Source organism: Erythrolamprus reginae, chromosome 5, assembly GCF_031021105.1.
Source record: "Erythrolamprus reginae isolate rEryReg1 chromosome 5, rEryReg1.hap1, whole genome shotgun sequence".
In the NCBI taxonomy this organism is placed as follows: Eukaryota; Metazoa; Chordata; class Lepidosauria; order Squamata; family Dipsadidae; genus Erythrolamprus; species Erythrolamprus reginae.
In genome coordinates this window covers 55,179,721-55,192,409 of record NC_091954.1, presented here as the reverse complement: position 1 = coordinate 55,192,409, position 12,689 = coordinate 55,179,721, and the positions used below count along the sequence as shown (strand labels likewise).

General features: G+C 35.8%; 1 protein-coding gene across 2 annotated transcripts in view; it reads right to left on the bottom strand.

Moving 5' to 3' along the window:
* Window positions 1–11,203: 11,203 nt before the first annotated feature.
* GFRA1 (GDNF family receptor alpha 1) overlaps window positions 11,204–12,689 on the bottom strand; it is a 341,102-nt gene continuing 339,616 nt past the window's right edge. For both annotated transcript variants that reach the window (XM_070752647.1, XM_070752648.1), the window contains one exon: window positions 11,204–12,410. In XM_070752647.1, the coding sequence (XP_070608748.1) occupies window positions 12,240–12,410 (171 nt within the window). In that variant the 3' untranslated portion in view covers window positions 11,204–12,239. The remainder of the gene's footprint in view (window positions 12,411–12,689) is intronic.

Below are 12,689 nucleotides of genomic sequence, written 5' to 3'. Positions count from 1 at the left end.
ATGGAATTTCAGCTTCAGTCCCGGAGATTTCAGTTTTCCTTAAAACATTACCAGGATATTCCCACCACCCTTTAGATTAAAAGCACACTACTCCCCCGCCTCCTACTTTCACGTTCCTTTGTTTTTTTCTCACACATTCCTATTTTCATCATCTCCAGTTTTTGTCCTGCCGATTTGAAAGCAATGAAGAAAATTAGGAGCAGATGGTTAGTGCTACTCTTTTCACATAATCATTTCTATTTGATATCCATTGGTCATTCTTTATATGAAGGGCATGCTGCCCAATTAGCAGTGCCAGCTACTGTCTGCATCTTTGTCTTGCTTTAAAAGGTAACTCACCTATGGCTTTATGTCAGAATTTTTCAGATAAACAACATATTGCTCATTGTCTCGCTGTATAGTTGTAAAAAAAACAAACCAGACAACAAAGCCGAGTAATTCTTAGTATAATTTTCAATAAAAAAAAAAGAGACAATGTTCATTTGGTGGCTTTATCTTCTTTTGGATATGTACATTTTTTAAAAATAGCGTACAAGCATTATGCCAACAGGAGAAGAAAACCGAACATCACAAAATCACTTCCAAACTTTGGACTATCCAAGTCCTTACTTCACGTCCTGTTAATGTCAGGGTGAACAGTTAATATACTATGGTATTTGTTTCTTAACAACAATGTACCCAGCCAAAGGAATCCACAGGATATAGCCAAAAAGTCAATCTGGCTGCCATGTTGATGTGATCGAAGACTCACATATTAAAAATAGGAGATTCTATGACATTGCTATTGCCACCATCTTGCCTTTTTTTAAACCAAATCCTGCAGGCACCCTTGTACCCAGATCATCAATTGAGATATCTGACATTTTGAACTGCAAGAAGGGAAGGCACAGAATTCTGCAGGACAACATACTTATAATTTACACCAGAATAGTAAAAGATGCACTTGTAGACTGCCTTCAACTGGAAACTAAGACAAATTTATCTTTCAAACCATACCTAGAAAAAAATGCCCTTATGTTCTAAGGTTATTCACAGTGTATTTTCATGTTCTGTGAGTAAAAGCTATATTTGATTTTACCCCTTATTTCCAATAATTCCTATAATAGATTAACAGAACATAGTGTTATTTAATACAAACTATGTAATATATTTTCTGTAACAGTTCATGACAACTTCAATTATACAAAAATAACACAAATGTTTATATATTCCTGGGCAAAGGAAACAGGCCCTTTGCCCAACTTCAGTAAGATTAACCAAAACTAATACTTTCACTCTTACTTGAGGCATATAGTTTCAAAGAAATTCCATTAGACAGCCAGTGCTTTCTTAGATCTTCCAGCAAACCTCTGAAGGCATTTGGGCCTCCTTCTGAGCAATGTTATAAGCGAAGGGGGGCAGGGGGAGAGAATTTACAGAGAGTTCTCGAACACTTTCTGTCTGGTAAGGCAGGAATGTTAATTCACCAAAAAACCTTGAAGTCGCTAGCTTCATAGACAGGTGTATGAATTTTAAAGGAGAAATACTTAAAAAATTAGAATGTTGTCCACTGAGAAAAAAGTCAGTGGCACAAATCATATACTTTTTGTATCCTTACCACGGTATTTACCTTCTGTCTGATCCTCAAACACTGAAAACAAAAACATTTCTGAAGAGTAGTTTAGAAATTGAATATTTTATTATTTTTTTGCCATTCTTTTTTTACATATAGCTTAGACAAAGCATAACATTTAGACAATTATTTTTGATATGGGGAAAGTCACTTATTTCAATATCTTAGATGAAAATGTAACTTCATTGGTAAACAAATCTACTCTTAAATATTGCAGTTTTCTGTACAAATGAGTTAAGCTTCTTGTGGGACTATTTGTACATATGATGTAAACAATATCTTACAATTTAGAGGTATAACAGCTGCAGCTGCCATGTGAGCCCAAGAAAATGCATGTTTGGTATAAGTGCTTGTAACAGTTGTTATACATGTATTCATACGTACTCTAATGTATTTTACCCTTTGAATCTGGATCTCTGGATTAATGTTGCTTCTTGGAGAGCTATGGGCTAAACATATGAACAGTCTTGAATATTCAATTAAAATAATATGTATGCCACTCATTCAACAGACAAAATAGATAAAGACTTCTATTCTGATAAATGTTTGGATCTTGGAACAATAACATCAAAGATATTTCCAAGAAGAAATGTAATTTGGCTTGTGGTTCCTTGCCTATGAAATAGCTCTGCATGTAATACACCCTACTCATGTTTTGGAATACATCCTCAAATTTTTGTTTATCCCAGTAGGGGGATTGGAATAGCTGGATGATAATATTTGACAGAATTACAAGCTTTTGTCTGAAAACATCATTAGAATTAGAATAATCTGATTTCCACAACACACATAGGAAATTGGTCAAAGGCTGAAAGAACTATCTGTACATTAGATACAGTTTTATCCTACTACTCACCCTTTCATGCATCTACATTTAGTGCCGAAATCTATTTGATCTGTTGCTTTTTCTTTTTGATTAGTCACTGTGTTTGAAATGTATGAATTGTTTGGCTATTGGAATTGTTAGTCGGGAAAAAGGTCCAAGAGAATAGAAGCATACAATGTAAGTGCCTGCTGTGTTAGATCGTGTCCCTTTAATTCATCAGGTGCAGTGGAAAACTTATAAGCATGGACAGACAAGGAATAATGAGAAGATGCTTCTATTGTGGTCCTTTCTTGATAAAGAAAATTCACTAGAAGCGGTTCCTAGATTACATAACCTGTGGCTTAGGTAAATAAAAAATGGTGGCTGTTGTGTTTGAGCATGTAGAAAAGGACAGTGACATACTTGCAGGGGTGCAAATGCAGGGGTGGGGGTGGGGGAAATAAAATTATAAGGGAATGGCCTGTTTCTATTATCTGAGAATTACTTGTATTTCATCTGTAAGAAAAATCTAATTAAGATTAGATTCCAATTCAAATTTAAAATGGAGGAGAATGCCCTACCTTCTAACTACATTCAGCTAGACTTTGAGATATATTTGAGTGAAATTGCAACCAGTACCATTAAATTCAGGATTCTTTGAAATGTGACTGAAGAGTCTCAACGAATGTTGTCCCTAATTACAGCACTCAGATTGTTTTTTATGATCTAGCTTTGCAGAGATACTTCATTCAGTTTCAATCATCTGTTCGATATATAGTCTCCCTTGCCATATATTTCATGAACGCACAATGTTTTTTAAACAGATCATTGCTTCCAACATTTGATTTACTGCTACTGGATGAAAATTGGAGCAGCAGTTCATAGTCCCTGTGAACCAATATTTGTTTCCCCATGATCCTATACTTTGTGAAAGAAAAATCCTGAATCCAATCATTACAGGCAAAACCACAATTGTTGCTAAAACAGGTGTATCGGACAGACAATAATAATTGCAGACAGATCTATTTATAAGTCAGCCTAATAGACAGAAATACTCACAAGCCTTGGGTATCCTTCATCATCAAACTACTTCTTCAAGATGCACATGGATTAAAGATTTTCAGTGGAAGTTTAAGATAGTATAAAGATCCATCATTATCAAGAGAGGAATTAGGCTGACCTTCAGAGTGGGCAGGGTTTTAAGAAACCAATCATACATAGGTTCATGAACCAATTTTTCATCAGGCCATAAGATATTCCCTATTTGACATATTAGGAAGCAGTAACAAAAGGGTAATGCAGTTACTTAAAGCCATTAAAATAAGGCAAAGCTGGATAGGGGGGGAAAAATCCCATTTGTACTCTTTGAAATTTGGCCGCTATTTTGAGGCAATGTATAATTCTAACATGCATGACCAAAAAAACCACCTTTTCTATTGGCCTCCTGCAGAGGAAAGAGAGAGGCTTCAGCGTCGATAGTCACAAAAACCTTTGGGAGGAAAGAACAGGAGATTTGAAAAATTTCAAAATAATTACTTCTCTCCTCCTATTTGAATCAATTTTTTAAAAAGGCTAAAACCGTAGTTATATCAGGCAAAGATCCAAATTCCAATTGTATCTGGCAATACAAAAGAAAAGATATAAAAGGCCTACAATGATGGAGGGAAAAAGTGCACCCATAGTTTTCCTTTTTCCATTGGACAATCATTTTCTGAAACAGACTGGGTTGATCTAATTATAATTATAATCAGGATTCTAAAAAAAGCCTACTTTAAGTATTGCAAAAAAAAATATCGCATTATAATACCATTAGATAGCAATAACATTTAGACTTCATCGTGCCTTTACAGCCCTCTCTAAGAGGTTTACAGAATCAGCATATTGCCCCCAACAATCTGGGTCCTCATTTTACCCATCTCAGACGGATGGAAGGCTGAGTTAACCTTGAGCCGGTGGTGAGATTTGAACTGCTGAATTACAGCTAGCAGTTAGCTGAAGTAGGCTCCAGTGCACTCTAACCACTGCACCACCCCGGCTCTTAAATAAACCTAGACTTTGATTTCAGATGATCAACCTAGGATAATGCAAAATAGTAAATACAGTAGAAAGTTGGTTAGGCTGATAGTCGGATAGCCGAAATGTCAAATAATCCAGACTCTACTGTACTGCTTCTGTCCTTGGCTCTATCTCACTTGCCCTTTTCATTCACTTCACTTTCTCAGCTTTGAAGTTAAATTTCCTTTTGAACCTGGGGGAGAGGCGGAGGCTTCACTGGCAGGGACACCCAAAGCAAGTAAAAGTCCCCCTTTCTCCCAGCACGGGGGGGGGGGGGGGGAAAGGCTTTACTGGCTTTACCTCCCAGTTTGCTTCCGCATCATGGCTGTCATGTTCGGGGGCGTGCCTGGGGGAGGGCGGAAATGCCTACAGCCACGCCCCCAAGCAGCCACAAAGTGGAATAATCCAGAGTGTCCAAAAGCTACTGTAGCTTTTTCCCCTGGCAAACAAAGCAACAGCCTTGATAAAAAGCTTTAATAATAGGTTAACAGGTTACAGCAAGATTAAACTTCTGTTGCATAAAAACCTCTGGCCCAGCTTCTGCCCCAAGTAATGTGGAGGTGGATGTGGGGGAGACATCCACATGCCGCAGGCCTGTTTTGCTTCCAGTAGAATCTGTCTCCTCTGACCAAGGAAGCATGAGTGACGGGGAAGAGGGGAGTTTGGCAGACAGCCCAAGAGGAGATCAATCATCTGTATCATCCCTGGATTCTGAACAAGAATTAATGACACATCCATGCATGTGTACAGTGATGCATAGGAGACAACAACTGAAGGATTATTACAAGAGAAAATGAGGCCTCCTGTGGTTGGGTGGGGCTGCTGTAATTAGTGCTACAGATAAAAGTGCAGCCTGGTGTGCTAGCCTCATGGCAGTTTATCTGATTCATTGTTTCGTCAAGATCATGGTTTTTTGCTGTTCAGGATTGTGTGTGTGGACTCTCTGGACTTTAGAATTGGACTCAATTTCCCAGTTATTGGGTGAGCAATTGGATTGCATTTCACCTGTGCCTTGTGTGTACCAGAAAATCCCTTTGACATTTAAAAAAAGGAGCTGTTTCTGTTTTTCTGTTTATAAAAACTTTTGGGTTTTCCTTTTATTGTGTGGTGTGTGTCTTCCTGGACTAATTACCCTGTAATTACAGGCAGTTGAAACACGCCGGCAGAACAAAAAACAATAAATATGTAGAAAATGGGAGGGGGAAAATACAATAGTGATTTTAAAGAGGCCAAACAGAACAAAACAAAAATGACCTTCTGAAGTCAGAAAATATTTGAATGGCTACTAATTGAAATGTCATAGAAGGAAGTGAGCTGGTAAGCGAAGGCAAATATTTAAAGATGAGAAATCCTTCACAGTCAGCTGGATTAATTTTCTGCCAAGTTCATCACAAGCAAATTTATTTGAGGTGATGTTATAGAAAATGGAGGGCTGGAATATGTTGCTTGGAATCTGAGAAATGCATAATGCAGGAAGGTAGATAATGATTGCTGAAAGCTAGACTCCAGTCTTATCAGAAACTAACTAATAGGGTTGTGCAGAAAACCAGTTTTGAAGGGCAAAACATAAATACAGAGTGTGTAGGCACACAGAGAGCAGCCTCTGAAAAGACCTACAGTAATCATACCGCTTTTTGAGCTCATTGCCAATGATTGCTGGAAAAATCATACTGGATTTAAGGCATTCCCACAGTGGTACCTCTACCTACAAACGCCTCTACTTACGAACTTTTCTAGATAAGAACTGGGTGTTCAAGATTTTTTTGCCTCTTCTCAAGAACCTATTTCAACTTACAAACATGAGCCTCTGAAACTGTAACTGGAAAAGGCAGGGAGAAGCCTCGGTGTAGCCTCTCTAGGAATCTCCTGAGAGGAAACAGGGCTGGAAAAGGCAGGGAGAAGCTTCCGTGAGGCCTTTTTAGGAATCTCCTGGGAGGAAACAGGGCCTCCACCCTCCCTGTGGTTTCACCCAATTACACACATTATTTGCTTTTACATTGATTCCTACGGGAAAAATTGCTTCTTCTTACAAACTTTTCTATTTAAAAATCTGGTCACAGAACGAATTAAGTTCGTAAGTAGAGGTACCACTGTATTCTGAAACAAACTTGTCCTTTAGAACAAGGTCTACATATTATGTTGTTTAAAACTGTTTGGCCTAAAAATATATTCAGAACAGGTAATAGGAAATAGCTAAGGTGTGAGGCATTGTAAAGAGATGAAATATATTCCAAGTTTTGGGATGAATTTGATGTATTCTATTTTGTAACTGGCTGAAAAAATAATCAAGATCTTTTAAGATGTAGAGCTTTAGATGTTTGAAATGAGGAATCTGCTGTTGCATTCCCCTTCCACAAAATGGGATTTTTCAATGAAAGATGAGATTTTTGACATATCTTAACTTCGTAGTAACTTAAGATCTGGAAATTCATGTTGTACAATGAGAACTCAAAGAAAAAAAATATTTGGATTGCCTAGCACTTAACATGCAGTTAGAGTAGGCAGAAATGGGCAAAGAAACATCAGAAAAACAACTTACTTCAAACTAGTGATTCCGTTGACAAAGTCAATGATCTAAGTGAAATTGTCAATGCCATATTATTTTCTTTTTAAAAAAGCTTTATATTTATCTAAAGATAATAGCTTAAAACCTAATCTTTTTTCCCCTGTTTCCTTGTTTTACTAGCAATTTAAGGTGAAATTCTATCTCCATACAAGATAATAAGCCCCACTAGAATGTAATGGTTTGTCTGAGCTATACTATAGAAAACTGCTAAGTGTAAGAACTGAAGGAAATAGAAATAATATAAACTTATAGGGTTTGATGTAACATAAATTCCTTCTGAAAAATAATAATTTATTAAATTTATATGCTGCCTGATGCCTAGCGATTCCTATATTTGATTTTAAAACATGAAGTCAATAGTTTTCAATTTGAAATACAGAGAGTTGCATAAGTAAAACAAGTGATATAAATATTGGCCTATATCCAATATATGGAGAAAGTAGGTTCAGGATGCACAGTGGATGTGATGAAAGCTCCATCTACATTTTTTTGTTAAGCGTTGTTCACTCTAATAGAAGTCATTTTTTAAAAGAAAAAAGATGGGATTGGTTGTATTCAGGATGATGATTATAACAGCTGAACTTTTACATCATTTAATACATGCTTCTACATAAGAGCTGCAATTTTATTTCCAAGTGGCTTTCTTTCTTTCTTTCTTTCTCCCTTCCTTCCTTTTCTCTTTCCTGTTTCTCTTTTCTTACTCTCCTTCCTTCCTTCCTTCCTTCTGTCCGTCTGTCCGTCCGTCCTTCCTTCTCCAAAGTGAAGTATATGAATTAATTTGTTGGTCTAAATAAAAGCAGCTCTATTCCTCTACATACAAAGAAGAGAATCTGATCCACATTGCTACATAATTATACTGTATAACAGAGGGCTCTGATCTGGATTGGGCCTTTAATTCCCATCCTACAAATTAATTTTTGAAAGTTACCATTTGTTTCATGTCTTTGACAATGTTAATAACAAACCTAAACCTGATTGGAATTTTTTCAAATTAAGAATTGTAGGAAGGAAAAGGGTTAAAAGTACTAATCTATATTAGTCTAAAATTCCTTGAACCTTATATTAAAAATGATACAGATGATATGCAGATTGTTAATTAATGGATAAGGAGGGTTTCTAGATGCACACTTAAGTAGAAATTAATTCTCTTGTTTTGATTAGAACTCATAATTTTAACATAGTAGATACAAACCATTTATATATTTAGTGCAACTTAAATAATATGAAGCCATTTGTATTTAAATGGCAAAAACATTAAAGATTCTAATAGCCAAATTTAAACCTTTTGACTTAGACATTGTTTATTAAAAATATCTATTTGGATCTCACAATGTATTTTATTTAAAAAATTGGCTTGGAAGAACTGGGGAATTTCTTAAGAACAAGAAAAAAATGAATTAATAATCGCATCATAGTCATAGGATGCTCACCTTTGCATAATCTTAACTTGCCTACGCAATAAAATTAATCTGTAAATATAACAACAAAGGAATTGATAAATTCAAACACAGGACAGATATGCTATGCACATATACGGGAGGATATCAGACCTTTAAAAATGGAATTAGAATTCAGGAAGCTCTATAAAAATGAGAGTACTGCACAGAAAAAAACAGGAATAAAAAAGTTGTACATTTGGTTAACAAAAGGCAAATGGACAAGATGTGGGGAACTGTACTGGATAGAGCTACATGCAAAAAGCATATGGATGTCTTGTAGATCACAAGATGACCAGGAGCTAACTGTGAGAAGAAAGGAAGAATTAAAAAAAAGCAAATGCAACCACAGGTTGAACACCTGAAGAAAACTGGAATGTCAATACATCCAGGCACCACATTTTAGGACATATCCAAAGCAGAGCAACCAGGATCTTAGTGAAGAAAACCCTTTATAAGGAAAATGTGGATGTAATGGGAATATTTAGCCTGGAAAAGGAAATATTGTTAGCAGTCTTCATATATATTAAGGCTTTTTGAGTAAAAAACAGGGAGGGCATAACTTTTCATAAAACAGGACAATGGACATAAAGCATAGTTGAGTTCCACTTACCTTCCCTATTGGTTTGCAGCGTGATGGAAGTGTGCGTTTTGCACGCGCACACATGCACGCTTTGCTCATGCACCCCATCAGATCGCAAAAATGACCCTCTGCACATGCACAGAGGCCTCTGTGCATGGGCAGAGAGTTTTCCCCCCCCACCCATCAGGGATTTGCACAGCTGGCCATCGCTGCAGTTTCAGCAAGCAGGTGCAAATTCCCGCTACCGGTAAGGGCGAAACAGTAAGCAACGCTTGACTTAAGGTACAAGGAACTAAATTTTAGTTGGACATCGATAAACATTTCCCAATTGTATGAACTCTTCAAGAATAGAACACACTATTTTGAGAGGTATTTCTTTGCTGAAGACACTTAAAGAGAGGCTGGGTAGCTTTCTGTAATAATGCTACAGTAGTGTTTCCTTATATTGGATGGGAGCTGTGTTTAGATATCCCTTCCAATCTTTACAGTCTATAATTCTTTGGAATTAAATTTAAATAATGGATTTTGTCTTACATAGATTCTGCCAGTCTTCATTAAATAAAGAGCTAAGCATTACTGCTCAATAGCCACTACTTTTTCATTTAGAAGCCACCAAGCCATCAGAGTTTATTAAAACAAGTTGTTCCTATTTGATACCTGAAGTTTGAGTACTTTATTTTAGAATTTGAATAAAATCCTTTTAATTTTGACAGATCAACCAGAGACAAGATCGAAGCTCAAAATAATTGGATCAAAAGTGCTATTTCAAATAGAAACCCTTAAAATAAACAATAAAGATTCTGATCTTACTTCCCATTCACCAATTTAAATTCCAAAGAAAAAATAAAATGGTAAACTTGGTTGCAACTGCACTGTACTGAACAATTCAAATTACATCACTTAGATGCAAACCATTGCTAATCCTGATTGTATTTTTGCATCTACGGAATCCAACTTTACTGCCGTACATTGTGCAAGCTAATGGAAGCCGAACTATTCTATCCTTGTCTATCTGTTGCTTCCAAATTATAAGAACTTGACTTCATATAAGATCTCAATTATGTTAAACAAGAAAAAATGATTTAACACAATATGGAATGTTTCAACAAATGTCAGAAAGAGCAAAAAGGAGCCCCATTTTTCAATACATACATGAACTTGGCATACATAAAGTTATATATTGCCATGGTCACATATACCGTATTCCAACTGAAAAAGGGTACTTAATAAATGGTAGCCTATTTCCCCCAAAATATGACATCCCCTGATAATAAACCCAATTTGGCTTTTGAATGCAAGGCAATAAGGCCAAATGTTTATTTCAGGGTTCAAAAATATATAAGACAGGGTCTTCTTTTCGGGAAAACAGTACATATTAAACAAAAACCTATAGCAAGTCAGGAATCATTTTTTCACATGAAACAATATTTGGTTTTGTGTGTGCATGCATATAGTACCCACTTGGAAAGGTGAAAACATTTGAATCAGTATTATTGGGATTTGGGGATATTGCCATTGATCATTTTTTAAAACTGGTTTAGCAACAAGTATATCGGATTCAATTTTTATTATTGTACTAGTTCCAGTGCAAGGTAATTTTTTGTGCACATATCCCTGTCCAGAGGATTAAAGGCATACCAAAGCTGATATATTTGTATGTTCACAAATAAGTGAATAGGAAATTTCACATACAAGCAACTATTATGATCTGTTGAATGCTATGTGTTCACATCTTTATTGGATGCATCTTTGAAAATATGGAAACATGTTACAGTCTTCTACCTGTGCTTATGGTTTTCTGTACTGTACTGGGATAAGAAATTAAAAGCAAACAATTATACTTATCTTTATCTGAGTAAATATTAATAGATATGGTGTCTTTTTTTAAAATAATCAAAATTCAATACTTTTTACTCATTCACCAGTTAAATAATTAAACTTTATAATTACAGAAAGAAGGCCAACAATGCTAAAGTTGAAATTCTTTAACAAAAGCAAGGTTCTATTTGTTTTAAATATATCCTTAGAAACATAAACAAACTTTGCTTTACTGCAATATTCACAACAGTTGCTTTTTCTTAATGTAGTTTTCAAATACCTTTCTTAATGCTGAATTAGCATAATCACAAAAATAAAATAGCATTAGGAAGTTTAATATTATTTTATATTTCTGCAGAAGTTTTGAAGAAAATATGTGTATTATACTGCTATGATTTACAATGGCTTCTCATTTTAGACTGCAAAACTGCGTACATATACAAACATGGAAGAATGCTAAAACAGCAAAATACTGGTAGCCAAACATGAATAAGTTAAATATTTTTTAAAAAAACCTGCAGGAAGATGTTCATAGCATGACAAAAGCTTGATCCACAGTCACCTCAAAGTATGTTTAACTTATTTTCTTTCAATTTAAAAGGTCCAAATCTGCTAAGAGGCAATTTATGCAGGATTTTCTTTGCCTGCTCTACAGCCTCTCATCTACAAAGGGAGCAATGAAAAAAATATTGTAATGCAGTCCATACAGGCTTTCAATACATACATTTCAAACATTTCTAAACTGGATCCCAATCTCTCAGGAATAAACATACCATTAAAATATTAACCATTCTGGCAATGTTTCCAAGTTGTTGGAAACCACGGTTTGTCCCCAGATTCTATTTGAGTAACGCTGAAATAACTGAAACCTACAATCACCATATGATGGTGTACAGTGGATCCCATTCATTTCAATGGGTTTGGCAAAGGAAAAATTCCCGGGGTGACAAATACAAAAAAATTAGATCTTTTAAGAGTCTGATGTATTTCTTCTTGGTCCAGGTTAAAACAAGGGGGGAGGGGGGGAAATGAGGAAGAGAGAAAAGAATAAACCTTGAATGGTTTGCATGCAAATTATTCATCTCTTTTCAAACACAGCCTGTTCAAAACTGTACTGTTTGGAATGTGGGTGTCACATCTAGTTTATGCAAAGCTTCTAAGAACCTTTCCTTGAAAATAGAAAATAATAGTAAGGATATAATATGGTGGTAATGACAACAACATTGATCCAGTCCTATTTTTTAGCGGAGTGTTTCAACTTTATCCCTAGAACTGTAATTTTTGATCAACAACAGAGGAGGATAAAGGATAGACAGATCAATTTCTTTTTCTTTTCTTTTCCTTTCTTTTGATGGGTCCTTTTGTTAAAGCAGATACAAGGTTTCTTCTGAACGTGGGCACCAACAGAATGAGAATGCAATCACCAACAGCAAAAGAAGTGTGCTTGACCTGACGCTTACACAGAGAGAAGACGAATGATCAGAAGATATGTGACTGGTGGAGCCTCTTGCTACACTTTCCTTCCCAATTGCATTCTGCAAAAACAGGAAAAACTTATTTCAATTGTCACTTTGTATTAGCACCTCCTGGCATATTTTACTGTTCTTGTCATTCATCCTACATTCTCAGGTCACTATTCTGTCAGCCATAAAATCTGATCTGTTATGTTTAAAGGTCTTATAAAGAGCCATGTGATTGCATGTTCTTCCCGATTACGAGCTAATTACACTGCACAGATCAAGGGCAATTACCATGTGACCTATAAAATCATAGTCTGCTTAAGAATTAAAATGTAATTACCATGGTTGAAGGTG